Source organism: Hyperoodon ampullatus, assembly GCF_949752795.1.
Source record: "Hyperoodon ampullatus genome assembly, chromosome: 10".
Taxonomy (NCBI): domain Eukaryota; kingdom Metazoa; phylum Chordata; class Mammalia; order Artiodactyla; family Ziphiidae; genus Hyperoodon; species Hyperoodon ampullatus.
This window is the reverse complement of record NC_136923.1, coordinates 11621620-11649336: the sequence shown is the minus strand read 5'-3', so window position 1 is coordinate 11649336 and position 27717 is coordinate 11621620. Positions and strand designations below refer to the sequence as shown.

Genomic DNA, 27717 nt, shown 5'->3' with positions numbered 1-27717 from the left:
ATACAATGCGGTCCTTAATATTCACATTCAGTTTGCAAGTTCCAAGAAGGCAGACCTGAAAGTTGAGATCAAGCGCTGATGTTGGACTTTCAGCAGGGTCCCTAGGTGCCTTTCACAGAGGAAAAGAATCTGTATAGGCAAAAGACCCACGCTCCAACTCTTTACACTCTTTTCAATGCTTGGGCAGGCCTATCTCAGGATTTTGGACAGGAATACGGCTCAGCCAACAAAAAGGGCCTTACTGTGTGCCCGCTACCTTGTGTTAGAATCAAACGTTTCTTTGGGTTCCTTCTCAGTCCCCATTATACCTCCTCTGTGTTGCTAAAAGTCCTCTGAGAATGTGATGAGTGTGCCACGTGACAACTTTATCATCCTTAATCACTCCCTTGGTCACTCAGCCAATCTCTGATTTGAGCCACCGGTCAGGCCTTGCTTCCCAAGCTTTTCGGGAACCTCGGTATATAAGAGGCACATGGTCTAAGCTTATGGAGGGCAAACCTTAGCAGACATTTCCAAATGCAGCAAGCAAAAGAAAACAAACCCCTAAACTGCTGAGTCATCACATGAAAGCAGTAGACCTTCAGAGCTGACATTTGCCACCTTATTAATTATGGGAAGCAGATACAGAGGGGTAAAGTGATTTGACCAGGAATCTATCCCACACCTCAAAGGATAGGTCACTGCTACACTGTACGGGAGAGATGGTGGCAGTGGGAGGGGCAGGAGGGGACATGATTAAATAGATCTAGTAAGGGCTCCCCTGGTGGCGCAGTGGTTGAGAGTCCGCCTGCCGATGCAGGGGACACGGGTTCGTGCCCCGGTCCGGGAGGATCCCACATGCCGCGGAGCGGCTGGGCCCGTGAGCCATGGCCGCTGAGCCTGCGCTCCGCAACGGGAGAGGCCGCAGCAGTGAGAGGCCCGCGTACCGCAAAAAATCAAACAAACAAAAAATAGATCTAGTAAAAATACTTCGGTGGTGGCAGCGGCAGCCTTAACTCCTCCCGCTGTATCTTTTTAAAAAAAGATCCTATTTCCGAGACAAAGGCAATATAACCTAACTCAATATTTCCTGAGATTGCCGGATGCTAAGAATGGCGCAAGAACACTTGTTATACACACATTCTCGGGACACTCCATTGGAGTTCTATAGGTCTAGGACAGGACCTGGGAACAATCACCGTGAGCAATTCTTACAGGTTAGGGTGTTTCAATAAAAAAGTGTTAAAAGACTACAAATTAGGATGTTTTAACAAAAAGAATTCAGGATACCGTTTTGTGCAGTCTTAAGCTTAATGATAGTATCATCCCTACCACATAACATCCCCTACCACATAACAGACAAATTAAAAACCCTGTCCTACAGAAATGTCCTTTTTCCTCCTCGTTCCTTACGTCTTTTCTGTCACCATCCCTAACATAGAGCTGGAGTAGTTTTCCTCCATTCTAGCTCCGCGAGAAACAGGCTCTACGCGGAACCTGTTGGGCCCGGGGCCACGTCCCTGTCCGGCGGCCGTCTGCTCCCGTGCCGCGCTCCCATTGGCTGGAAGTTCCCCCGTCCGGAGCCCGAGCGGTCCCTACTCGCCACGCCAGCCCATCCGAATCCGCCAGCCCAGGGGGCGGGGCCCGGAGGGCGGGGCGGAAGGAGGGGCGGTGCCTTGCGCCGCTGGAGACGTATGGGTGGCCTATGGCGCGGGAGGGAGTCCGCTGCCGCGCCCCGCGAGGCCGGGCCGGGGCCGGGCCAATCCGGGCGACTGGGCGGGCGAACGTGGGGCCTGGCCGGCCGGGCCCGAGGTGCTGGGGGTGTGGGGACAATGGGCCAGTTCCTGGTGCGTCACGAGGGAGTTCCTTAAAGGGGAAGTGAGCGGAGCTCCTGGGCGGACGTGGGGTGCGGTGGTCGGCGGGGAAGGCCCCCCGCGTTTGTAAATAATGCCCGCGGCGCCCGCGCGACCATGCAATGGCGAGCGCTCGTCCTGGGGCTGGTGCTCCTCCGGCTTGGCCTCCACGGAGTGCTGTGGCTCGTCTTCGGGCTGGGGCCCAGCATGGGCTTCTACCAGCGCTTCCCGCTCAGCTTCGGCTTCCAGCGCCTGAGGGGCCCCGACGGCCCCACGTCTCCCGCCTCGGGGCCCGCAGGCCGGCCCGGGACGCCCGGGGGGCCGTCGGGGCCATCGTGGCTGCAGCCGCAGGTCGCTGGGGCGGCGGCGGGGCGGCGGCGGGCTCCGCGGCGGCCCGGGCCGGACGTCTGCGGCCCGGGCCACTGGGGCTACGTGCTGGGCGGCCGGGGACGCGGCCGGGACGAGTATGAGAAGCGCTACAGCGGCGCCTTCCCGCCGCAGCTGCGCGCCCAGATGCGCGACCTGGCGCGGGGCATGTTCGTGTTCGGCTACGACAACTACATGGCGCACGCCTTCCCCGAGGACGAGCTCAACCCCATCCACTGCCGCGGCCGAGGACCCGACCGCGGGGACCCGTGAGTAGCCCGCGCCGGCCCGACGCCCAGGACCGCGCGCCGCACGCGCTTCCTTCGGTTCTCCCGGCGGCTGCAGCCTTCCGTCCTCCGGGTCCCCCCATTGGTGCCCGGGCGTTTAGGGTCCTGGGGGCAGCGCCCACCCGTCCGGCGCCTCGGCCGACCCACTTTGAGGTCGTCCTGGGCTGGAGATTGCGTGGACGGCCCGGTGGCTGTCCTTCTCTTGCTTCTCCCGGAATCTCTGTTACTGGACAGCTGTCAGCGCAGTCTCTTTTACAGATGGGGAAACTGAGGCCCAGAGACCGGAAGGGACAGTGGCAGTACCGAGGGGTGGCTGGGGGGGGCCTTAGACTTCCATCTCCAGCCCTTTCTCCAGGTGAAAGTCAAATCAAAATGAAATCCCTTGTAAACGCAGCTTCGAAACAGCGCTTATCTCCCTCCACCTAGCCAACTCCAACTTTACTGTATAAAAATATAAAAATTCAGGAGTTGATCCTGAGAAGGGACTTTTTAAAGCCATCCAGTGAGTTTGAGGCAGAGCAGGGCTACAGCCTTTCTCCTTTATCACAGGGGCGGCTCCTTAGGCTGAGGATGGTTAGATGGAAGGGAGAGAGGCTGGGTGGCCCAGATTTGGGGTCCTGATGCTCAAGATGGCATTTAGGGTCTGCCCCATAAATTCCCCCACCCTGGTGGCAAGGCTGTCAGGGAAGATCTACCAGTCTTCCCCTTCCATCAGCCGTGTTTGCAGAGGCTGAGCTTCAGGGGTTACTGCTGTTGACATCAGAGTCCAAGAGGACAGCACACCCAGCTAAGGACGTCCTAGCTGGAGGGAACCGGTGTGCCTTGACACTGACCCTGTTAGGCTGGATATGACTGCCTTTCTCTCGGCCGCTCCCCTCAGTTGGCAGTGGAGGAGTGGAGCTGCTTGGTCCCTGTGGACATTTGAGGCCTGTGTTTTCCTTCACCTGATGAAAAGCAGCAGAGTCCAGTCCTTAGGTCCTAAAAAGGAAGCCCATACACTAAGGGGACTTAAAGAGGTTTTAAAATGGTTGGACTGTCTACAGATTCTTGTCTTAAATTGCATTTGGAGAGCATGATTTTTAGTGAAGCCAGGGGGACATCCCAGGTTAACTTAAAAAAGACTCGGCCTTTTTAAAGTTGTAGGAAACTGATGAGTTATATTTTTCATGTTTCACTGTATTAGGCTTTATACATAGAAATGTGTTTTCTATCTCAAGTTTTTTTTTGAGAAAAATTTTAAGTAAGTTTTTTTTTTTTTTTTTTTTTAAATTACTAGGCCTTTCCAGATTTTAGGAAATTGAGTTGTTTTGCTTAACTAGTTTTCTTTGCTTGGGGATGACATCTGCTGATGAGTGGTTTGGTTTGACTGTTCAGTGACAGTCTGGATAAGTTGAGGTCAGGTTGCTTTGAGACAGATATGTTGCTTTTGGAAAGATGGAGTTAGAGATATTGAGGGGGTGACATGTGGGAAGGGTTGTGCCCTTTTGGTTGGTCAGCCTTGGTGTCTTTGAGGAGGTGAAAGAGCTCTGGGGTTATGGTAGCCTTGAGTAGACCCTCATGCTGGCCGCTTGTAAAGAGTGGAAAGTTAATTTTTCTTATTCCTTTTCCTTTCACTTAACTCCTCTCAGACTTTAGTGTTTTCAGGAAAAGAGCAGGCCACATTTACATCCCGAAATAAATAACTGGTAATAAAAAATCTTTCAGATATTTATTTTAAGCAAGTGTATTCTAATGATTACTGTCAAGTGAATTCTATTGACTCACTTAAAAAAGAGAGTAACTTAGACATTAGAATATTATGTAAAAAGTACAGAAACAAAATATGAGTGATAATGTGCCTGTCTTTTCTTTTTAGTCACATTTACTTGAGGCTTATCTTGCCTGTCTTGTTTGACTGGAGGTAGGGTGAAGAGTATTGACATGAAGTAAATAAAACCGGAACACTTTTTTAAAAATAGCAAACGTTTCTGTCCAGCTACAGATCACTGTGCAAACTCAGTTCCTCTCACATCCCCGATTTGGGTTGGAGGATCCAAATTCAAAAGTTTCTTCAAGTAAGACTGGATATTGAAATTTTGCAGTCTCGTGAATAATTAGTTCTGTTAGTTCAGACCTTGGGTGCATGACCCTTCTTTGTTTTCTCCCCAACCATATTGCTATTCAAACAAAAAAGCAAATCAAACCAAACCGATGCTGGCCCCTAAACCGACTTGTTCCTAGGCACCCCTAGTTTAAGATGGCCTCCTCTGCATTTCCCTTTCTTCCTAGAATCTTGGCTTCCTTCAGAGTCAGGCTCAAGTCTTTTTCCGTGACGCCATTGAACTGTTTGAAGATGACTGTCCTTGATCTACTCAGTTCTCCTTTCGGTTCCTTTCCTTTGAGCTGCTTTTCCACCTTTTAATATCGTGTGAGACTTGAGTACTGTTGTGTGTTCACCTTCCTTTCCCTTTGTCTTGTCTCCCCAGATTGTCAATCCCTGGAACACAGGGACTGTTTCTTATATTACCTCTGTGCCTACACAGCACCAGGTAGATTTCTGAACAGCTGTTACAGGTTAAGTATATGTGGAATTTTTTTTTTCCTTTTTACACATGCGTTTAATTTTGAACATGCTGTGTTAGCATTATGTTAGCTGCGTCGCCAAAAATTTTCTGTGAAAGGCCATAGTTTTCTCCGTCTTCTCTGTTTGGGGCTAATAAGAACCTTAAAAATGCAGCGTGGGGTGAATGTCACGAACAGTCACACAGGGTAACTTAAGTGGAGAGCCATCGTGGTTTGGCAGCTGGTTATGTGGAAAGATGGGCACTTTTGAACCCAGCCTTGTACCTGAAGTTTGAGTTCTTGGTCAGGCTGGCCATAGATCAAGAAGATTTGCACAGGACAGACAGATCACAGTCTCGCCTGCATGGTGGGCTGGCCTCAATGGACGCCCGATAATCTGGCGCTGTTAGGCCGACAGGCTTCTGTGGAGTCTCCTGTTTCCTTCCTGCCCTCCCCATTTTTCTTTTTTCTATTTTGGCACATTTTGAAAGAGTGTGTAGCAATCTGGTAGAAAAGAATTTGGAAGTGTTTTCACGAACGCCTTAGATCTTTGAGTGGATTTGTCTGAGTGGAGAGAAGGAACCACCAGTTACTACAAACACGTTTTTTCTTGTGCCAACTCTTATAATTGTTCTCTGTCGTGGCTGCTTGGGCGTTCTATTGAGAAGTATTTTAAAACTGGGTCCGATGTAGTTATAGTCTGAAAGGAAAAGCACAGTAAACCATGGGAAGGAGTGCAGTGCTCCAGATTAGTCATCCCTTCCAGGGCCGGTGCAGGTGGGAAGGGTGATACGCCACAGAGGAGGGTGTCCCTCAGGGGAAGGTGGTCACACGGGGTTCACCCAGCATCCAGCCTGGAGGCTCAGCGATGAGGGACCCGTTTTGTGATGAGGTGGGTTGTTGGAGCTAGCTCTTGGTTTCTGAGCAGCAGAGCAGTGGAGGTAAATATTTAAGCTCAGTAGAATGTTCTTGAGTGGGCAGCATTGAGGATCTCCCTGTCTCCTTTGGCCTTCCCCTCCAGCTTGTGACACTTCCTATATCCTCTCTGGCTGGCACTGCCCTTGAAGGGCTGAGCTTAACCCACAGCTCTCGTCTTCAGAGGACCTTCTGCAGTCATATTCATGTATTCAGAAAGAGTCGACAGCTAGAAGCAGCAGGTGCGGTTCTTCAGCAGGTGCGGTGTGCTGGCTTCGCGGCTTGGGAGAGACATGTGAGAGCCCTGGTTCCTAGATCGCCCCTTCTAGATAGTTTGTTTCAAAAAAAAGGAGGTAAAATTTTGCCACACATTCTTTGTCCTAGATTAAGTGACATAACCAGCATAAAACAAAGGCCCAGGTAAAATCGGATGTGAGGTGTGTTCACGTGGGGCCCACTTCACCCCAGCTGAAGCGCATAGGAGGCCTCTCAGAGAGCAGGGCGAGCATCAGGAACACGGAGATGCTGCCCGCAGGGAAGTGAGACAGGACCCATCAGAGAGAGCCACGGAGCAGGTCACGTGGTCTGGGGATTTGGTGGAAGACGTCATAATAACGGTGAATCAGTTGCTGAAGATAAAACTAGGGTGTTTTCACTGTGGTTTTTCATAAACATAATCTCGAAACAGTCATCCTCTTTCTCTCCTTACTTACATCTTTTTCGTTTCTCTCCTTACTTTCAAATCTTTTCAAGCTTCTGCAGTTGCTTTCTGGGTTTGTGGGAATGGGACAGGAATAACTGAACTCCCTAGAATTTGTCAAGCTGACTTTATGACTTGCACTATTTCTCCATCCCCACGTTTCCCAGATGTATTAGTATTATCTTTGTCGTTTTTAGTGCTATAAAGAACTGTCCGTTACCCTCATTGCAGCCCTGAAGTTGGTGTCTTAAGATTGTTTCAGAGTGGGCGATTGGTGTTGATTATGGGGCACGAGGTGTGTGGTAGAAGCATTGATGCAGCTGCAGTTACGAGAAGCCCTGCCTTGGTTCATGGTAAAACAGCAGCTCCTCACAGTTGATGGAGCTGGTGGGGATTCTTTGGGTGGTATGTTAGGGAAAAAATGATATAAAGCAGTTAATTTATTCCCCCACCCCAAGGACAGATGAGTGATACTGAGCCTGTAACTGAGGTATTTATTTGCTGCTTTGTGTGTGTAATCTGCGGCAGTGTCTGATTTCTGAATTAAAGTTTTATTTGCAGGTCATGTGACAGGGCCTCTCCTTTTTCATTCCTAATGATTTCAAAATCAGAGCTTTTTGAAGCTGGACAGAAAGGTCATTTGTGCTGTTAAAACTGTATCTTGGAGAGGGCAGTGACTCTTGTTTCCCATTTCCTTCCTGTTTTGTGTTCTTTCCACTATAGTATAAGCGTGTGTGTCTCTGCTCTTCTGTGACACTATAGAGACTGTCCCTTGTGAGGTAGAAGGACCATTGCCATACTGATCCACCCACAGTAGTCCCTGAATAAATAAGTTTCCAGCAATTTTAGTTTCTGATGAGTGTTTAGTTTTGTTGTCTTTTTTCTCTTTTAAACTACCTTTGTTTAATTTTAATTTTCTTTCTTTTTCAGTTCAAATCTGAACATCAATGATGTCCTAGGGAATTATTCACTGACTCTTGTTGATGCGTTGGATACACTCGCAGTAAGTGTCCAGCTTTATTATTATTTTTAAAAATTAATTAAGATATTTTGGACTTAATTACCCTTACTTTCCCCCAGGGATGAGAATTCTAGGAAACGTGATTCTCAACATGTATTCATAGCTCTGATAGGTATTGTTTATTTTAATGAGCTTAATGCTGAGAGCAAGAAAAACATTGAAGGTTAGATGAGGGGAAATGTGATTCCCCTAAAAAAGCAGAGGAGAAAGTGTGATCGTTGGGCTTCCCTGGTGACGCACTGGTTAAGAATCCACCTGCCAATGCAGGAGACATGGGTTCGAGCCCTAGTCCGGGAAGATCCCACATGCCGTGGAGCAGCTAAGCCCGTGCGCCACAAGTACTGAGCCTGCTGCGCTCTAGAGCCCATAGCCACAAATACTGAGCCCACGTGCCACAACTACTGAAGCCCGTGCTCCTAGAGCCCGTGCTCCACAACAAGAGAGGCTGCTGCCATGAGAAGCCCGCACACCGCAACTAGAGAAAGCTCATGCACAGCAACAAAGACCCAGCGCGGCCAAAAATAAATAAATTAATAAATAAACTTTTAAAAAATGTTTTAAAGAAAGAAAGTGTGATTGTTTTGGGGGAAACCTATTTTTCTGCGGGGTTCCCGCTATTTTATTCCTTAAAGGAACCAGTATACAGTTACTGTAGTTAAGATTTCAGAAGTAAAAGACAGGATCTCAGGATTCAAGATCGCCAGGGGACAAGATCCCCTGAAATGTGCCCCAGCTACTGACTCCCCAAAATCAAGTCTGAGCCCTGGTTCCAGCCCCTGCGCAGAGACCCTCTGTATAAACACTCTTGTTTTATTTGCTTTCCGTGTTTTGTGGACACTACCCCCTCCAGACTTGGGCTGCCAGCTCAGGGGCAGCCTTTACATGCTCAGCCCTTGGTTTCCCTCAAGGCAGCTGGAGACCTCTAGACAGATGAGCCAAAGCACATGGAAGGCAGTCAGACACCATGCATGGTTCTTATTACCAGGCTGCCGCGTGTGCTTGGTGTGCCTCACGACCCTTTGCTGTAGAATACAGCAAGGGACTATATTCCAGCGTAGCGTTGAAAAATTTCCTTAGTAAACATGATTCTACTACCTCTTTGCTCTCCTCCATTGTCCGGCACACCTTTACCATAAGAAAATTTGTACTGTAGTTGATTCCACATCCTGCATTTTAACTTTCCTTAAACAGAGTTTGAAGCTGTCAGGAGTTAGCATTGGGCAACGCTAGCTAAGTTTGCATTACAACTGTTCCAAATCTTGCTAGTAGTAGAATTACCGGAACTTGGGAAGAGCTGGGGCCGTCCTTCTAAGTTCCCCTAGGGGGCTTCCCTGGTGGCACAGTGGTTGAGAGTCCGCCTGCCGATGCAGGGGACACGGGTTCGTGCCCCGGTCCGGGAATGATCCCACATGCCGCGGAGCGGCTAGACCCGTGAGCCATGGCCGCTGAGCCTGCGCGTCTGGAGCCTGTGCTCCGCAGTGGGAGGGGCCGCAGCAGTGAGAGGCCCGCGTACCGCAAATAAATAAATAAATAAATAAATAAGTTCCCCGAGGCTCTTGGTCTAACAGAGAGTCCGGGGTTTCATTCTGCCGGGCTGCAGTTGCACAGCAGTTTAGTTTCCCAATCTCTCCTTCTGAAGTGATTGCTACTGCCTGTCAGTCATCCACCATCACTGATCAAAATGTGCCCGGACGGGTGTGTTCACCCTGATTAGAGTTAACTTGTTGAGGGGACCACAGGCTGAGTCAGGCTACAAGTGTTGCTTTAAAAAAAGTCCCAAGGCTCATATATAGCTTACGAAAGCACACCTTTTCCCCCTGACCTCTCTCCTTTTGCCCCATTGTGTCTTTTTATCCGTCTGCCAGCTCTTGAAGGACAGAGACCTTGTTTCTGTTTCAGTCACTGCACTCTGTCCACACTGCATGGTGTCTGATACATGATAGGAGTGCAAATACGTGTTAAGAAAATGAATTTCTAGTAACCTGGCACTTCCCAACACAGATTCCAAGGGTGTTCTCCCTCAAAGAAGAATTCTGTTCCCAAATGAACTTGAGAAATTCTACCAGTCTGTCCCACTGCTGGAGAGCCACAATGCACACCAGCCGTTTAAAGGCTCTGAGAAGTTCTGAGAAGTAAAGAAACCCCAATCCAGCTTTTCTCGAGCCTGAGTGAATGATTTCAGAACCTCGTTACTCTGTTCCGTAGCTGTCTAAGATGGCAAATTACAATATATCATTGAAAGCTGTTGGCTTCCTTTGCCGTCCTCCACGTGATCTGAGATCATATCAGCGCCTGCAGCTGCTAACAGAGTTTGCTGCTGGTGAACATCTGTAGGGAAACAGACCCATCTCTGTGGTTTTCATTGTAGAACACCCGATCTTTAAGGTACACTTCAGGCTTATTTTTCAGGTGTTACTTCTGTTGACGTTTCCCTTTTCTTTTGCTGACACTTTAAACAAACTTTAACAGGTGTCCTTTGGAAACACTTGGATGATAGCAGTCCCTTGACTGTTCAATGCAACTTGCAGCATGATTGCATAATCTTTTAAAAAGAAAGAACCGAAAGCCAGATAAAAAAACGTCTGTACTTGCTCTGCATGTAACAGCAAAATAACAATGAGGGGGAGAAAAAGAAAAAAAGATGCACTAGATCAATAAACACTAGGAAATAAGACATACTTGAAATAAGTAGTGTCTGAATGAAATTGTTTTTTCTTGTTTTTTTTTTTGATGTCTTTATGATGTCATTATAGTGCCAGGATTGTCATAAAATCTTGAACAGCATGAAAGCATTTCTATTCAGGTTACTTTATCAAATTTTATGTCCAATTTCCACCTCATATAAGAGAGAGAAGCTTGGAATGATACCATATCCACACACCCAAAATAGGAATCCTAATTCTAGAACATTTCTTACAAAGGACGTAGAGCTGGTTATTTGTATGTTTTGTTTGTTTTGAATGTCATTGGTCTTATGCTATGCTCGAAAAGAAAATACCACTATTTCCCAAAGTGTTCAGACATCTGGGAAACAAGCAAGGAGTCAGTTTTCCAGATGTTTCGGTCTCCTGGGAGCTAAGTGCCCAAGCTGTTGCATTATTTGAGGAGCAGAGGGAAAGCCATGTTTTTCGTTTCTTCAGGTTTTGGATTTATTATTACTCATTTCAGGAATTTCTGGAACTGTAATGCCTTGCATGCTAGACAAGGTCAGACAGAAGTTGAGGGAGAATGCGGCTGGACGATGAGGGCTGCTAATGATCTTATGAGGAGTTACTGGCACAGTTTTGCCATTTGGAGATAGGATGCCCGAGTTTGGTGGAAATGGGCTTGCCGTCTGTCCCAGAATGTGTTCTAAGAGATAACTGTGCTCTTCTACCTTTTGTGTTTCTATTCCCACGAGTGGCAAAACCACACGTACAGACATTCAGATGAAGTGGCCCAGCTCCTGCGATCATGCAGCCTCAGTGTCATTTCAGGCCGTTGTAATGGTTTGTGTTCCTCTTTTTAAAGATAATGGGAAATTCATCCGAGTTCCAGAAAGCAGTCAAGTTAGTGATCAACACAGTGTCATTTGACAAAGATTCCACCGTCCAAGTCTTTGAGGCCACGATAAGGTAAACTAGTACATCAAACGGATTGAAGGCTGCTTTTGGGTGTGTAAGGAGAAAACTCTTGGAGGGTCCACCAGCCCCGGGGTCCAGGTAGGGAGTCCGTGCAGACCTTGTGGGCACTGTGTCCCTTTTTTCATCTGCTTTGGATTGATCAAAACTGAAACAATTGCCATTTCAAAGTAATTATATTTGGGGCCAAATAGAAAGACACATTGTAATGCAGGTTTAAGATAGATGTCCCTTTAAAGGAGTTTTTCATTATCTCACTTTATGTCTAGTCTCATTTCCTTCACTGTGTCCTAGGAAAACCCCTATGTATTTCTGAAGGAATCATAGTTTCTCCTGTCACCCACCACCTGCAGAAAACCACTGCTGACCCTTTGGGTCTCCCTCCCTGTCCCTCCCTCTAATGTACCCGGCTCATGTTTTATATCTTGCCTTTTTAGTTGGATAGATTGCGACTGCTTTCCTATTCCGTTTAAACTTTGAAAGTTGTATCACTGCATAACATCCAGATGTAGCGTTTATTTAAAATTAAAGTTATGAAAACATTTGTTCTGAAAAATGTCACACTCTGCTTCAGCTCATTGGAGGGGGACCTGAACTCGTGGCTGCTGAGGGACTGAGATCTAAGCTGGTGGCGCCTGCCGCTCGGTCGGGTCATTCTCTCCTTCTCTTCCCCACCTTGCCTGTTTACCAGAAGTTGGAGAATTTGACGTTGCTTGGCAGCCAGAACTACAAAAGTTACTTAGCGTTTGTCGTCTTGCTCTTTTCTGCTTCTTATTTGGCTAAGTTTTTTCCCCATGTGAGAGAAACCAAGAGTAGTTGATTAATACTAAAAGGTGATATTTATTCTGGAAATGATTAGGACACTCCCTTCTGATGAGGTGATGAAAATGACTAAACATTGTTACTGCTTTACGTGGGATTATTCTCAGTAGCCTCAGAAGAATGGCTCGCTTTCTCCCTTTCCTTAATGCTGTTAGCTAACGAATGATCCTTTACTGTCATGGCTGGAAAGAACTTCAGGGGGTCACTAAGTCCAGTCCCTCTGATTTCAGGCAGTGCTAAGTCCATAGGGAATTCAAGCCTGCTTCTGTCATTCTGAGCTGGATCGTACACATTTACAACCAACGTGATTTTATTCTTCTTTTGCTCTTCCCGTCATTAGGGTCCTGGGAAGCCTTCTTTCTGCCCACAGAATAATAACTGACTCCAAGCAGCCCTTTGGTGACATGACGATCAAGGATTATGATAACGAGCTGTTGCATATGGCTCACGACCTGGCTGTGCGGCTCCTCCCTGCCTTTGAAAACACCAGGACAGGGATCCCCTACCCTCGGGTAGGTAGACGGCGTCAACAACTCGCCACCTTCCCGAATCAAAACTCTTTGTTGATGAATTTATTTGCGGGAAGGGGTGGGACTGATGCGGAAGAGGAAAGCCATGTCCTTGAGAGAATTTGGCCCTAAATATGATAGAAATGGTTTTTAATTCATTCAGCATTTACTGAACACCTGTTGTGTGCTGGGCATACAGTCACTTTTTTTTTTTTTTTTTTTTTTTTTTTGGCGGTATGCGGGCCTCTCACTGCTGTGGCCTCTCCCGTTGCGGAGCACAGGCTCCGGACGTGCGGGCTCAGTGGCCATGGCTCACGGGCCCAGCCGCTCCGCGGCATGTGGGATCCTCCCGGACCGGGGCACGAACCCGTGTCCCCTGCATCAGCAGGCGGACTCTCAACCACTGCGCCACCAGGGAAGCCCCACAGTGACATATTTGACTTAATCCTTCTCCTTAAGGAAGTTATGTTCCTGTGCTCTGTATTCTTAACCGTTTTTGCAGGTGGGATTTATATCCCCTGCTGCAAAACAGTGGGGGCCATTTGTCTTCATTTCTGACTTGGGCCCATTTCCCCACATGTACGCTGGAGGAGCTCAGCAAATGTTCTTTTGAACACTTCATGTGGATCTTTCAAATAAAGCCTGTACAGACCAGTAAGTTAGCTGCTGATTTAAATGCAAGGTCTGGAATGAGATTCTGTCTTTGTGGCATCTGATTTACTGAGTCCAGAACCCCTCTGAGAATTGAGTCAGCCTTTGGGTCAGCAATCAGTGGAGAATTGCCAGACCCCTGAGCCTCAGTGATGAAACAGGCTGTCACTTTCTCGCTGGGTTCATTTCTGTCCCAGTCCAAGGTTTGTTAATGTTTGCTGAGCAGGCCTGAGCTCATAGCAGCTCACTTAAAATTCCTCCGTGATCCCACAGCTTGGCTTTGTCCCCAGTGCCAAAGCCTGGTGCTGCGTAACCCTGAAGAGAACCTGCTGGGAAGAGGCAGATTAGTGAAGAGCGTTATAATGGTTCCCCCAAGACTTGCTCTTATTAATAACACAGGGCTCTGGTGTTCGTACTGTCTTGTTTGTATCTTAACCTTACTCCCATTTTCCTTTTGGATGTAAAGTGGGAGGCAGTGGGCGGACTCCCCCTGTGGTGAGCTTGGTTCGTGAGTGGAGTCTGGTCGCTGTGACCTGGTCTTCTAGCCCTGTGGGTTCCTTGACTTCTGCCACAAATCCTTTGTGTCTTCCTTTCCCCAGGTGAATCTAAAGACAGGCGTTCCTCCTGACAGCAATAATGAGACGTGCACGGCCGGCGCTGGTTCCCTGCTGGTGGAATTTGGGATTCTGAGTCGACTGCTGGGGGATTCCACGTTTGAGTGGGTGGCCAGGCGAGCTGTGAAAGCCCTTTGGAACCTGCGGAGCAACGATACGGGATTGTTAGGTGTGGGGCACCCGTGAGGCCCTTGGCACTGCGCCCATCGCCCCCTTTGCTTTCCTCTTCTCTGGGGCCCTCCCCCCTTTCCACTCCTCCTTCCTTGTACCACTGAACCTGAACATTGACAGCTCAGACAGAAGGGCCCTCCCTCAGTGTCTGCCACATCTGATTTCTCCGTGTGACTTTTCACTTAGCGGGTGGCTGGAAGGTTTGATGGGATAGAATAATGCTCTTCCTATTTGAGGGCTCCCTTCTGATCTGAATCCCTTGGCATATTCCACTTGAAAGTGATTGTTAAATGCTATAAAAAGAACTGCCTCGGAGGCAGATTATATTGCTTCAGTATAAGGTTCCCAAGATAGGAATTTAGAGTTAACCGGTAGAGTGACTTTCTCCTTTTAAGAAATCTCGGCATGTGGTCGTAGGTTAAAAGCCCAGATTAAACCTGTATTAGATTTTTCTTTTCCCTTGAGAATTTTGATCAAGATGTTATTAAAAAATTATTATGGAACATTTCAAACATATCGAAGTAGGCAAAAGTATAATGAATAATGCACCCCTATGTACTCATTATTTATCTTCAATGATTATCAGTATTTTACTAGCTCAAGATGTTATTTTAAAATAGGTTGTTTGCCTCTTGTAACTGTTTGTCTTATTTTGAGAAATATTTTCTTTTTGTCATCGGGAAGGAACTGGATTGGTGGTCCTGGAGCCTAGAGTGTCATTGCAAAAGCACTGCTTTTGAGAAGTGATCTTCGATTACTGTTCCTTAAGTTCTTCAGTTTATTTACAAATTTGTTGTATTTAACAATAATAGTAGAAACAAAATAGTCGCCCCGTCACCCCATTACCAGTGTCACCCCAAACTGTCTACTTTAAAATTTTCCATAGGCCCTTGCAGCCTGTCATGTGCAACTTTTTTTTTTTTGCGGTACGCGGGCCTCTCACTGTTGCGGCCTCTCCCGCTGCGGAGCACAGGCTCCAGACGCACAGGCTCAGCGGCCATGGCTCACGGGCCCAGCCGCTCCGTGGCATGCGGGATCCTCCCGGACCAGGGCACGAACCCATGTCCCCTGCATCGGCAGGCGGACTCTCAACCACTGCGCCACCAGGGAAGCCCCATGGGCAGCTTTTGTATACTTTCAGATTATAATATAGATATTTTTATTCTGCCTTTCATTTGGCAAATCATGCAGGTGGTTTCAAGTTGTTATCTTATTTTCACAGTTATTGTCTTTAAAATCTATATGACAGTCCATTAACTCTTCTGATGTTGGACATTTGGATTATTTCTGTTTTTCTTTCTTTTTTCCATTTTACAGATAATGTAAATTATGTAATTCATCATCCTCTGATGAACAACACCCTTTAGGCTTTTGAAATGAATTGTCAATCTGGAAAAGCAACATGACAAACCTATTTTTCTTGTGCATTAAATGTTTTCCCCATTTTTGTATCAGTGTTGAAACACTGTATGTTCAGGAAGCTCTGGCCACCCCAGCTGCTGATAGGACCGATAAAGACCTGAGGGCCACACATTCATCCCTCCTCTTCCCTGTGAGGGACAAAAGTGCTGAGGAGCAGTGGGGCTGAAGTAGGAGGCCCCCCCCGGCCCCCCCCCACCAGGCCCTGACGAGCTTGCTTGTTTTCACAGGCAATGTTGTGAACATTCAGACGGGCCATTGGGTCGGAAAGCAGAGTGGCTTGGGTGCCGGACTGGACTCCTTCTATGAATACCTCTTGAAATCTTACATTCTCTTTGGAGAAAAAGAAGACCTAGAAATGTTTAATGCTGCATATAAGAGTATTCAGAACTACTTAAGAAGAGGGTATGTCTCCTCACCATCTCTCTTACTGTCCCGTCAAGCAAATAGAATGTATTGTGAAGTGTTCGTATTTTTCTCAACATAGATTCACAGGGTCTTTTGGTCTCTGCCCTCGTTTTACTGCCTCCTAGTTGTTTGTTAGTCATTTGAGGGGGGTGGTGACAAGGTGTATTAGCTATTTACTGCTGCGTAACAAATTACCCTGAAACCTAGTGGCTTAAAACAGCAAACATTATCTCACCCATTTTCTGAGGGTCAGGAAGCCAGGAGCAGCTGGGCTGATCCAGGGGCTCTCACGAGGTCATCTACAAGTTATTGGTGAGGGCTGCAGCCTTGTCCCGGCTCACTCAGGGCTGGAGGGTCCCCTCCTAGGCTTCAGTTCTTCACGTGCTGTGGCTGGAGGTGTCAGTTCCTTGCCATATGAGCCTCTTTGTAGGCAGCTCATGGCAGCTGGCTTCCTCAGAATGAGTGGTCTGAGAGAGATGGAAAGAGAGCCACCAGAACGGAGGCCATATGCTTTCATGCCCTAATCTCAGAATGACGACCAGCACTTCTGCCGGACACTGTTGGTCACACAGACCAGGGCTGATGTAGTCTGTGAGGGTACTGCACAAGGGTGTGACAGCCAGGAGGCAGGGGTCACTGGGGGCCACCTGGAGACTGGCTGCCCCAAGGAGTGACACATCCCTCTGTTTCGCTGGTTTTAATTGCACATAGAGCTGTAATGCGGCAGAGCTGTATTGGTTCTTTCACTTTCTAAAGAAGTTAGGATTGGTCTTTGCACTTGAGAGAAAGGACAGTTACCACCTTTTTTTTCCGCTCTGTGTTTGTTTAAAGCAGCTTTGTTTGCCGCTTGTCAGTTGTGCATTCAGGATGGCAGAAGAGAAGTGCCATTCGAAGCTGCAGCGGCTTCGACCCTGGTGCCGCCTGTCTTCCCTGGGTTTTCCCTTGTGCACATGTGTGTGTTAAGTGGCCAGTGCAAGTGATAGCTCCTAGTTGCCTGCCCATTTCTACCCTAGCTGTTGTAGGATCATTCAAGTGATGTGTTTTAGTAAGAGGCTGTTTGGCCAGAGTTCAGTCCTTTTCGATTTTTAAAGTCCCTAAATTTACTAAATTAGTAGTAATCCCTGAGCTTCTTGCTCTGAGGTGTTCCTCCAGGCCCATGGTGTAGGATTTTATTAGAGAAGAGACTCTTTTGTGTGTGCAGAAATAACCAGACTTCCCCACTGAAGTCAAAACTGACCCATGCTATATACCAAATTATGTGGACGTATTTCTCAAACCTGATTGTCAAAGTGCTTTCTGCAAAATGCAGTGAAATCCCAATGTGTTACCATGGCTGAGTTTAGAACTTTTATCCTTTGGTAAGTGTCATCTTATGCTAGAGTCTTGTATTGAGAGGTAGAAGCAGTCTGTCTCCAAAGGTTTAAAGAATGAGTGAGGAGAAAAGGTTAATGTTGACTCCATCTAAGTGAAACTGCTGGGGGCACAGAGCTGGAGCTGTTTCTCTTTCTTCCCCTTTGGCCGCTCTGTGTGGCTCCTCAGTCGGGAAGCCTGTAACGAGGGGGAAGGGGACCCGCCCCTCTACGTCAACGTGAACATGCTCAGTGGGCAGCTGATGAACACGTGGATTGACTCTCTGCAGGCGTTCTTCCCAGGACTGCAGGTATTTCGCAATCCTGTTTGCTAAGAAAAAGCGGTCACTGGAAAGGGCTTTTTTTCCCCTTCTGTTTTCTTTTTATGGTACCAGAACATTCTCTGGCTCCTTCAGATTTGGGAAGTGAATAGCACAGTACGTCCCCATTATTCTCTTTGGAAATTACTCCACACTAAATCAGTGCAAAGCCATGCCAGAGAAGTAACGGTGTGTGATTTTTGGATGATTCATGTCTCAGTTGCCTGTTCTTCATTCTTGAGTACAGCTAGCCTCTTGTCCTATGCAGTTCTCAGGGCTTTGGCATTGATGGCCAGATGGGGGGTGGGGGGTCTGTCTGGGATGGTCCTTTTGGGTTGGTTTTGTCTCCAGCCACGTTTGTAGGTCAGATGACTAGTGGGGGGAGGGGGAAGCCCAGGGCCTGTGTCACATCTTGCCACTGTGAGAACAGTGTCTTAGCCTGGTGACCTGCGCCTTCCCTGTAGGTTCTGATAGGAGACGTGGAAGACGCCATCTGCCTGCACGCCTTCTACTACGCCATATGGAAGCGCTACGGGGCCCTCCCCGAGAGGTACAACTGGCAGCTGCAGGCCCCCGACGTGCTCTTCTACCCGCTGAGACCCGAGCTGGTGGAGTCTACGTATCTCCTCTACCAGGTACTAGAGCTCGTTGAACAGTAGTTTGTGTTGAAATGCTGGGAAGACCTGTAGCAGTTGGTTCGTAGGGAACACTTGCTGACAGGTGGGGAATAGTGTTATTTCACAGCGACCGTTAGAGTGACCGCCGGCCCAGAGCCCTGTTAGCGCTCAGCGTCTGTCCTGGTTGCACGGGACAGGGAAGACGTCTGCGGTCATGTACGCGTTTGCCCTACATTCTCCAAGGCTGAGTCATATCTTTACTGCAGGGCTTGTTTCTCACATCCTTCAATCAAGAGGAGGATTTGGTACTCTCTGTTTTCCAAATTTATTTGACCAAAGAACTCTTGTTGGCGGATGCATTTCTGTCCTCATGTACTGTGGAACCCTGGTCTGTGTAAAGTATTCAGACAGAAAAATTATTTTTCTTAGTTGGAAAGGGAATCATCTGGGATTGTCTGAGTGCCTACTTTTGTTTAATCCTTCAAAAACACATACAGTGTTCCTCTTTTGTGGAATTACTTGAATGCCAGAGGAAATGTCACTCTAACTGTGAAGGATCTTCTCCCCGACGGTTTAAGGCCCATATTTATACCTCTGTGCGTGCCATACATATATACACATCGAGAGTTGTCAGCCATTCGCAAATTCAGCAGCACGAGCTGCTCACTTTCCAAGAAGCCGGCCCTCCGTGCGTTCGGCAGGCGCGTTTAGCGGGCAAGCCCTCGCAAGGAGATCTGATGAGCTCTGGTAGTAGGATTAGTAGTTTAGATTTATTCCATAGTTTTTTTTAGCACCGAATCCTTGCCATTTGCTTCTGAAAAAGGGAGAAATCCTATGCAACTGGTAACTGACTTCAGGCGTAGAGACACCTTGTGAGTTGTATGTAAGCTCTCAGGGGTGGGGACGTAGCCTCTGATTTTGCCTCCCGGATCCCAGATCCCAGGGTAGAGTCCGGCCACTCACGCTCCGAGGGTGACAGACTCGGGTGCTGGCTGAGTTCTCCTCTTAAGCTTAGGTCTGTTGCCCTTGGGTTGATGCCTCTTTGTTTCCGTCACTGCTTCTTTCTTCTTGCAGCTTCTTCCTCATATTGACTACTTTCTTAGAATCCAGAGAAATCTTCGGCTTTCTGGCCCTGCCTTCTGAAGCTGCTCCGTGTGCCCTCTTAATCCAGACACAGCTGACCCTGTGCTCGTTTGCTTTTGCTGCTGCACGGTTGGCACTGGGCACGAATTATAGGTGATCCCCAGCTTTCAAACTAGTTTTGGGATAAAAGTCTCATCTTCCCAGAGAATTTCTTTTTTCCCCTAACAAAACCATCTATGAGCATGTGACGGAAGAGGAAGCAACCCAGGGACTGAGTTCCTAGGGTGATTAGAGAATGCAGCATGGGGAGGCCTCTTTAGATACTTTGAGAGTCTTCTTGTCCCCTAGCCCTTCTCATGGTGCTGTGGATGGAACGGGGGCAACATCCTGTTTCCCTGTGCTTGCAGCTTAAGTTTCTAGCGAGTTCTGAGGCAACATGGAAACTGGATTTGTTCTCAGATATGGGACTGTCAGTGAGGCGTTGTTTCATTTCTGATCATGATGGGGATCACGAGAGCCAAAGGCAGGGAGTTGATCTGCCGCCCCCTGTTCAAGTTAAGCAGATTGGAGGTGCGCTTTGATGTGAACTGACAGAACACCTTAATCCTGTAACATTCGCGACCCTTCAGGATAAAGTGAACTGGCCCGTGCCTTCCTTTGGACAGTGATTCATCTCCTCGGGACCGTCCTTCAGTCACCGCGATGTGTGTTGACGGCGTGTCTTCCAGGCCCCCGCTGGATCACATTCTCTCGTGTTCTCTCTAGGCAACCAAGAATCCCTTCTACCTCCACGTAGGAATGGACATTCTGCAGAGTCTGGAAAAGTACACAAAAGTCAAGTTAGTTTTCTAAGTTCCTTCCTTTTTTCTGTTGGCCACTTTCGATTTCTTTTGAGTTGTGCTGAGGTAATATAATTCTATTTTGCATTTTACTTTATAGAACAGGTCATTAATGTTAATTTTGTAGGGAAAGTGCTTGCTTTTTGTGTAGTAGAACCTGCCCATTATAGTGGAAATTAAAAAATTTTTTTCACCTTTATTCCTGTAGGGTTCCAGCAGACTATATGAGCTCTTTTTAAGTAACTTATTTCCCCTGTTATACAAATAATATATATACTAAAAAGTTGAGGGAATATAGAAAACATAGAGGTAGAATATTATCACTGTAATCTCCACCTGCAGAGATAACTGCCATCAGCATTTAAGTATATAGTTTTAGGGCTTCCCTGGTGGCGCAGTGGTTGAGAGTCCGCCTGTCGAAGCAGGGGACACGGGTTCGTGCCCCGGTCCGGGAAGATCCCACATGCCGCGGAGCGGCTGGGCCCGTGAGCCATGGCTACTGAGCTTGCACGTCTGGAGCCTGTGCTCCGCAACAGGAGAGGCCACAACAGTGAGAGGCCCGCATACCGAAAAAAAAAAAAAAGTATATAGTTTTATACTCTTCTATATATTTATATACAAATCTATAATGTGTGTATATATGTATATGTATAAAAACTCTTTCAGTTTTGCGATGTGCTTTTTTTACCTAGCTATAATATTATGAGTATTTTCTTACAAAATGTTGTCTTAGACTATCAAATGATTAGTCAGTCTATGCAAGTATTGGGACACGAAATTTAAATCAGTCCTTTTGAATTTGTTGCCAGTCATTTTCTTGGTGTCCTGTTATGCTTTTGGCAAATACTCTCCTCCACCCCCATCCCCCTTCCGCTGCCATTAACCTGATGATTCGGCAGCCAGACCACTTTTTAATGAAGTTTTCAGACAATCTGGGCCGAAAAAGGACAGCCCTTAAACCTACCCTAATTTGTTTCTCACGTGGTGTTTGATGCCTTGGTTGTTCTGTGAATAGGCTACTTCAGCCTCTTAAATTAATACGCAGGTGGGAGGGAGCAGAGGTGGGGCTCACTGGATGACTGTTTCGTAGGTGTGGCTACGCTACGCTGCATCATGTCATCGAGAAATCCAAAGAGGACCGGATGGAGAGCTTCTTCCTCAGCGAGACCTGTAAATACTTGTATCTGGTATGTGTGTTGTAAGATTAACCCAGGAAGCGCTCCATTCTGCTGAAAGCAGGCATTCCTCTGCCTTCCATCTAACATACGCCACCAGGCGCTGCTCCAGGCTGGACGTTTTGCTGGCCCAGGGGCGCAGCACTGTCGGAGCGAAGGCACGTTGCTGTCTACTCCGTGGTTGCTGACCTCGTAGAGGAGGCACTGCTGGGTACACACATAGACACTCTTTGGGTTACACGTTGTGTGAGGTGCAGGTAACGGTTCCTGGGGGACCCTCGTTAGCATGGTGGTCACAAGGCTTCCCTGAGGGAGACCTCAGAATCTCAGCTCCTCCTTCCCCTGACCTGGGCACTCTTGGTGAGACCCACAGCCCGGCCGGCTCTGTCCATACATACATCCGCACGTGTTTAGGGAGAGACTGAATTTTTGGACCTGGAAGGAACCTTCGGGGATCATCTTAGTCAGTGTTCATTCTTCCCCTCAGGGGAACTGCCAGAGGTCAGGTGACTTGCTGGGGTTCTCGGGGTGACGACATGGCAGAGCTGAGGCTTGAGCCCTGGGCCCGATCCCTTGTCCAGTGCTCTTTCCTCTTGGCTGCTTGGCCACGGGCGTGCACGGCATCTGTGTGGTGCACCTGGCCGCTCTCCTCCCCTCTGTCACTGGCTCGTATGGCTACACGCAAAAGAATACTTTCTCAGGGCTCAGAGGGTCCGGCTATCCTGGTGAGGAAGCAGCGTGGAGAATTTAGGCCGAGATCCAAAGATATCCATCAGTAATGATAGGTTCGTTTTATCTCGTTCAGTGGTCCCCAAGCCCCGGGGTCAGCTGGATTGGAGTCACACTGTTAAGATTACAGCCATGTTGAATGGGACTCTTCAGAAGCAGGCTCAGGAACCTGTAATGTTGACAAGCGCCTCTAATGGTCCTGTACCAAGCCGGGTTTCGGAAGCCCCGGTCTAGTCCTCTCAGACGACACTGCTGCTGGTGCTGCTGGCGTCACTGCTCGTGGCAGGCGGAGGAGGTGTGCCCGCCCGCCAGCCGCGTGGTCCTGCCACCAGGTCCTGTGGGCGCCGAGGTCTCCCACACCGCGCAGTGCGGCTGGTCCGGTTGTCTGCCGAGAGCCTGGTGGGCATCCCATCCGGCAGCCGTGGGGTCCGGGGTATTCACGGGGCGAGTTCTGGAGCGAATGAATGGAGGAGACCCCCAAGGTGTTCCCGGGGAAAGAACTCAGGGTCAGGGCGGGTGGCGGAGGGGGAGGGCCTGGGCCGACCCTGTTCGCCTCCTGGGAGCCGTGTGAACACAGAGCAGCTGTGCCGAGCGTTCTTCCTCGTTTGTAAAATTCCTGAGGTGCCTGTGAGGTTTCCTCCGTCTCTAAGAGTTCTGCGTTCTTCCTCATGCATCGTTTACCACACGCCTGGGTCAGGGGTTCTTTCTAGATGCCCCCGCTGCGCCCTCTTCCACCCCCCACGCCCGGTGCTGAAGGAAGGACTGCCTGGGGTGCCCTGTGCCCTCAGAGCCCACACAGGAGTGCACCACACGGTGGCCCGTGTGTCAGGCCCTGGGGACCTGGTGAAGGATAAACCACGGACCTCCTTCTCTCCAGGCTTTTCCAGTTTCGGGCCTAGGTGCGCGTGAGCTGGGGGTAGTTCCAGGATTCCAGCGCCGGAACTCTCCGGAGAGCCTGGGGGCATCATCTAGGGCTTTTACAGATTAGTGGCGCTTGGGTCTTAGCCCCGGGCTTTCGAATCTCTAGGTGTGGGCGGGATCGGGGAAGTCCAGGCGTCTGAGTTTCAACACAACTGGGGATTCCGCCCCACAGCCTGAGTTGGCCTGAGAGCCAAGCAGCTTCTGGTCCCTAAGTAGTCTGAACTCAGCCACGCTATGAATTGGTTCCAAACCTGCTACAATTGTATCTGTTTTCTTTTCTTTTTTCTACTAGCTCTTTGATGAGGAGAATCCAGTACACAAATCTGGAACCAGATACATGTTTACAACTGAGGGACACATTATATCTGTGGACGAACATCTCCGGGAGTCACCCTGGAAGGAGTTCTTTTCTGAAGAGGGAGGGCAGGACCAAGTGGGGAAGTCCGGGCACAGGCCTAGACCTCATGAGCTAAAAGTCATCAACTCCAGCTCCAACGTAAGTTGCTTTCTCCAGGGGTGGTTTGCAATTGGAGGAAGAGAAAACACTACTGCTCACCTTATCATCCAGAGTTCCTGACAGAATATTCATGGCACACTCGGGTTGGTTGGGTAATATGAGAAGAGTTTCAGAAAGAGGCCATTTCGGTAGCTATAGAATTTATATTAGGCCATGGAGTGTAGATTAAGTGAACAAAGCGTGATTGGGAGGAAAGGGAAAAACAGAAGGAGAGATGATAATCATAGCCAACATTTATTTATGGAGCTTACCACATGCTAAGCACTGTGCTAAATGCTTAAGTATGTTAACTTCTCATAGCAGCCCTGTGAGGGGTACATATTGTAATATCCCTACTTCACAGACAGAAAAAGGGAGATACAGAGAGGGTCAGGTCACACGGTGGAGCCGCGTGGTGGAGCCCGGATTTGTACTGAAGGAGACACTCGTCTGATAGACCCGATTCCGTTGTGCCGGGCACCGGGGATGCAGGCTGGTCAGAGGGGTCCTGGTGCTGGATGGGCCCAGGGCCCAGTATAGAGACCGGTTCCCCCCGGGTGCTTCTCAGTAGGAGGCTGTGTGAAGTGCTGTTGAAACACCAAAGAGGGAGGAATTATTCTGCCAGGAAAACAAGGAGGGCTTCACTCAGGAGGCTGCCTCTCAGTAGCTCCTGGAATGATGAGGGGAAGCGTCCCAGGAGGGACGTTCTGGTAGAAGGCACAGCACCTACAAACAACACGAGTGGGGGGCGTTGGGACCAACTGAAGCACCTGTCAGTCTTGGTCTTGCAAAGATGCAGAGCAGGGCATGTGAGTGCACGTGCAGAGCAGCGAGAAAATGTTTCTTTGAGGAAGAGCGTGAATGTATGTGGAAACTTTCCAGACAGCATGTTTGGTTCTCAAACTTAAATCCCCTTTGAGAGAGAGAAAAGAAAAAAAGCCTTTAATTTAAAAAAATAAGTGAATAAATAACACTCTTAAGCATTTAGGTTTTAGCTGTGGATGAGAAGAGCCATAGACTCAGAAAAACAACAGTATTTTCAAGTAGCTAAAACATGGTTAGCGATTCTCGGTGGATTAAGGACCCAAGGGGTGCAGGTTTTGGTCCCGGCCCCTCTTCAACTTGGGTGCATGTCTTTTAGCCTCCCTGGGTTTCCATTTCTTCACCTGTGAAGTGAGGAAATTAAATTACATCAGTGGTCCTCAACTGGAGGTGACTTTGCTCCTCAGGGGACATTGAGCAATGTCTGGAGACAATCTTGGTTGTCACACGGGGGCTTAGGGGCAGGGGGCATATAGCGGGAGAGCCCAGGGGTGCTGTTGACCATCCTGCAGTGCACCGGACAGGCCCCAAGTGTTGACAGTGCCAGGATGAGAAACCCCAGGGGAGGTCATCCAGTCACATCTGAGGAATTAACACATGGCGTCTTAACTGAAAATTCAAATTGTCCCTCATTCATTTTCTTTCAAGTGCAATCGCGTTCCTGACGAGAGGCGCTATTCCCTGCCCTTAAAGAGCGTCTACATGCGACAGATTGACCAGATGGTTGGCTTGATTTGATCTGCTCTCCCCTCATCTGGCCTCATCTGAAACTGGATCTAAAACAGCTGAACCCAGGCCAGGCTGAGACCCAGTCCAAAGTGGAGGAGGATAGGAGTCTGGCTGTCCACGATGGTGTAGGAATCTCTGTCCAGCTCCCCAGCCGCATCTGGTAGATTCTTGGATACTTTAGCGTTTCTCTTCTGTTCAATAAAATGCCCTGTTTGTCTTAAGGATATACTTTGAAGTGAGAAGGTACGTAGAAGTTGGCTTCTTACGACGTGCTGATGTTACTGTGCACCGTGGATGGGGCTCTTTGGCTGGATCTTCAGACCTTCCTACTTTGGAATCTGTCGAGTCTTCTCTGCCAGCGCTTGCGTGACCGCCTCCTGGCGACCTCTCTGCCAGAGGATTGTGAATGAATTTCTGTGCAACAGGGCCTGCGGTTCCCCTGACATCCCTGTTTACTGCATTTTGTCATCCTGTCTCTCTTATTGGATAATTGGGCTGTCTCCCAGGTCTCCACCCACAATTGTCGGTCACATGGGGAAAAATCATCCAGTTATGCATTTGCGCCCCATGCAATTCATCACGGTGTTACGGATTATTTGCTCACGAGTTTATCCGAATTCTAACAGGCAATCTCTTAAGTTGTGGCCTCACAGTTTAAGAGCTTAACAGGTAGATCTTTTGGATGGTGTTCTACATTTATTGTGAACTCACCTGAGGATCTCCCATAGTTTCAGAACCAGGTGCCTTTTAAGGGAGAGAAAAATACCTATGGTCATCTGAGTTTTCATCTGTCTTATATTTACTAACCAAGGATTGTCAGTTCCGACCATGTTTGGGTTGGAATTGTTTCGATTTTGTTTCCTGTGTCTAGTGCCAATCAGCTAAGTCAGGGAGAAAGAAATGATCAGATGACCTTCTGGCATCCTTGAGCCGTCTCTCTGTGCAATGCAGACTTTTGATGGGTGCCTTATTCTCTTTTGGTTTGGGCCACTGGATGTCACAGCTGCTGCTATGATTTTAACCGCCTTGTTTTGTATTGCTACATGGTGTGACCACAGCGAAAGGGGCATGGGATGGATATCAGGTAGGTTCTGGAAACTTCTTGGCCAGTCCTTGCCTTTCAACCTGATATTTTAAGCAAGCTTATATAAAGAGGAAATTGTGCTAAAACGCCTCTTTCCTTTGTTGGTATTATTTCCTTAGTGAGCACGGAACTGTGTCTCTTTGAACTTGTGCAGAGGGCTCAGAGAAAGCAGAGGTGGGTTTGAACCCTGAGCTTTGGCTTGCCTGTAACGTCAGAGGTTGAAATGAACCTCAATAGAAAGGGTAGGAAGTCTCTTAAAAACCTCCAATTTCACCTGTCGTGTGACTCACCCGTCACCGCTAGGATACTTCAAATGATTTTATTTTAGTCTTTTTAAAGCTAGAAAGGAATGCTGTGTGAGCCATTGCATTTTCAGTCAAAAGGGAGGAATTTTATTCTTGAAAATTTAAGTGTTGCTGGTTTTAAAATAGATATCTAATTCAGTTCTTTGAGATTTTTAGAAGAGGGATTTTCAGTAATAAATGTCACCTCTGTCTTTTAAACATTTACTGTACAAATGTTTTAAAGGAAAAAAAATCAAATGCTTCTATTTAACATTTTTTCTTCATTTCAGAAGCATTCTGTTTATCAACATTGTCTCATCTACTGAACAGAAAATTTTCTTTGAGAATACTATATATATTTAAAATATTTTCATTGCCTCGGTAAAACCAAAATATCCCCTTTTAAAGACACACACCTGCATGAGCATCCCTGCACCTTTTCTCCAGGTAAACCAAGGTGGGACTATAAATGAGCTGTTTGGGAGAATGGGGCACCTCAGGGAAGAAAGTGGGCCCTTTGTGATCACGCTGTTATGTTATCGCACCCCAATGTTCCCCCTCCTCTGGGCTGAGGTATCCTATCTCCCTCCCGCTCTGGAACAGGGACCTGGGCCTGAGTGCCACAGAGGCACCTCATGGCTACAGGCTGGCATGAGACATGTTTTGTATTAAGTCTCAGACCCTCTTGGCTTCCAGGCACTGGACTTGTACCAGTTGTGAGTCCGAGGGTGAGCAACCCATTCTCACCCTGGTTGCTGAGCTTCCAGACTGCCCAGTCTAAAGTTGGATGCCATGTCGTCAGTGACTAAGATGCCAGAATGCCCGTCTCGGGGCTAGTTACAGAGAAGGTCCTTTGAGCCACGTTCAAAACTTGCTTTCTCTTTAAAGGTCAGAGTGTCAACAATTGTGATATGTCCTTCAGGGTCTTTGCTGTTTCTTCTGTTCTGTGTCGTGAGAGATCAGGAAGGCGAGGGCTGAGGAGGGGAAGTGTCAGGGAAATTCCCTTGTGATTTGCCCTAGGAGCACCCTGTTTCCGAACATCCCATGCTTTGGAACAGCCGACAGCTTGCACCATCCTTGCATTCCTGTGTGTAGCTAATGTCTAGACTCCGCTTTGGTTCACACAATGAAAGTGGTTTTGCCAAACCTTTGTGGGAAGCTGCCTTATAGCTACCTTTGTGGGTGGAGTCTAAATCTCCCACCACAGAGTTCTAAATTGTTCCAGGGCAGGCTTCGCTGGCTGAGATGCTGTGACTGAGGAACTCCGTTTCCTGGAGGAGGAGGTGACGAAGGAAGTGTTTGCTAGCTCTCCAATTGTCCTGGCCTTGGTGGAAATCCAGCTTCCATGTTCAAATCTTCCCTTCAGAACTTTGAAATCTTCTGTCAGAACTTG

General features: G+C 48.1%; 1 protein-coding gene across 1 annotated transcript; it reads left to right on the top strand.

Moving 5' to 3' along the window:
• The first annotated feature begins 1919 nt into the window (after positions 1-1919).
• On the top strand, positions 1920-25171 carry EDEM1 (ER degradation enhancing alpha-mannosidase like protein 1). The gene is made up of 12 exons (XM_079712148.1): positions 1920-2467; positions 7572-7644; positions 11173-11276; positions 12445-12616; positions 13864-14047; positions 15699-15873; positions 17416-17536; positions 18010-18180; positions 20011-20084; positions 21175-21271; positions 23202-23405; positions 24876-25171. The coding sequence occupies exons 1-12, from the start codon at positions 1950-1952 to the stop codon at positions 24963-24965; spliced, it is 1983 nt and encodes a 660-aa protein (XP_079568274.1). The 5' UTR covers positions 1920-1949; the 3' UTR covers positions 24966-25171.
• The last annotated feature ends 2546 nt before the right edge of the window (positions 25172-27717 follow it).

Coding starts and splice junctions, on each gene's coding strand:
- EDEM1 (XM_079712148.1), top strand. CDS start 1,950: ATGCAATGGCGAGCGCTCGTCCTGGGGCTGGTGCTCCTCCGGCTTGGC. Junction 2,468..7,571: donor GGACCCGACCGCGGGGACCC/GTGAGTAGCCCG, acceptor TTTCTTTTTCAG/TTCAAATCTGAACATCAATG. Junction 11,277..12,444: donor GTCTTTGAGGCCACGATAAG/GTAAACTAGTAC, acceptor TCCCGTCATTAG/GGTCCTGGGAAGCCTTCTTT.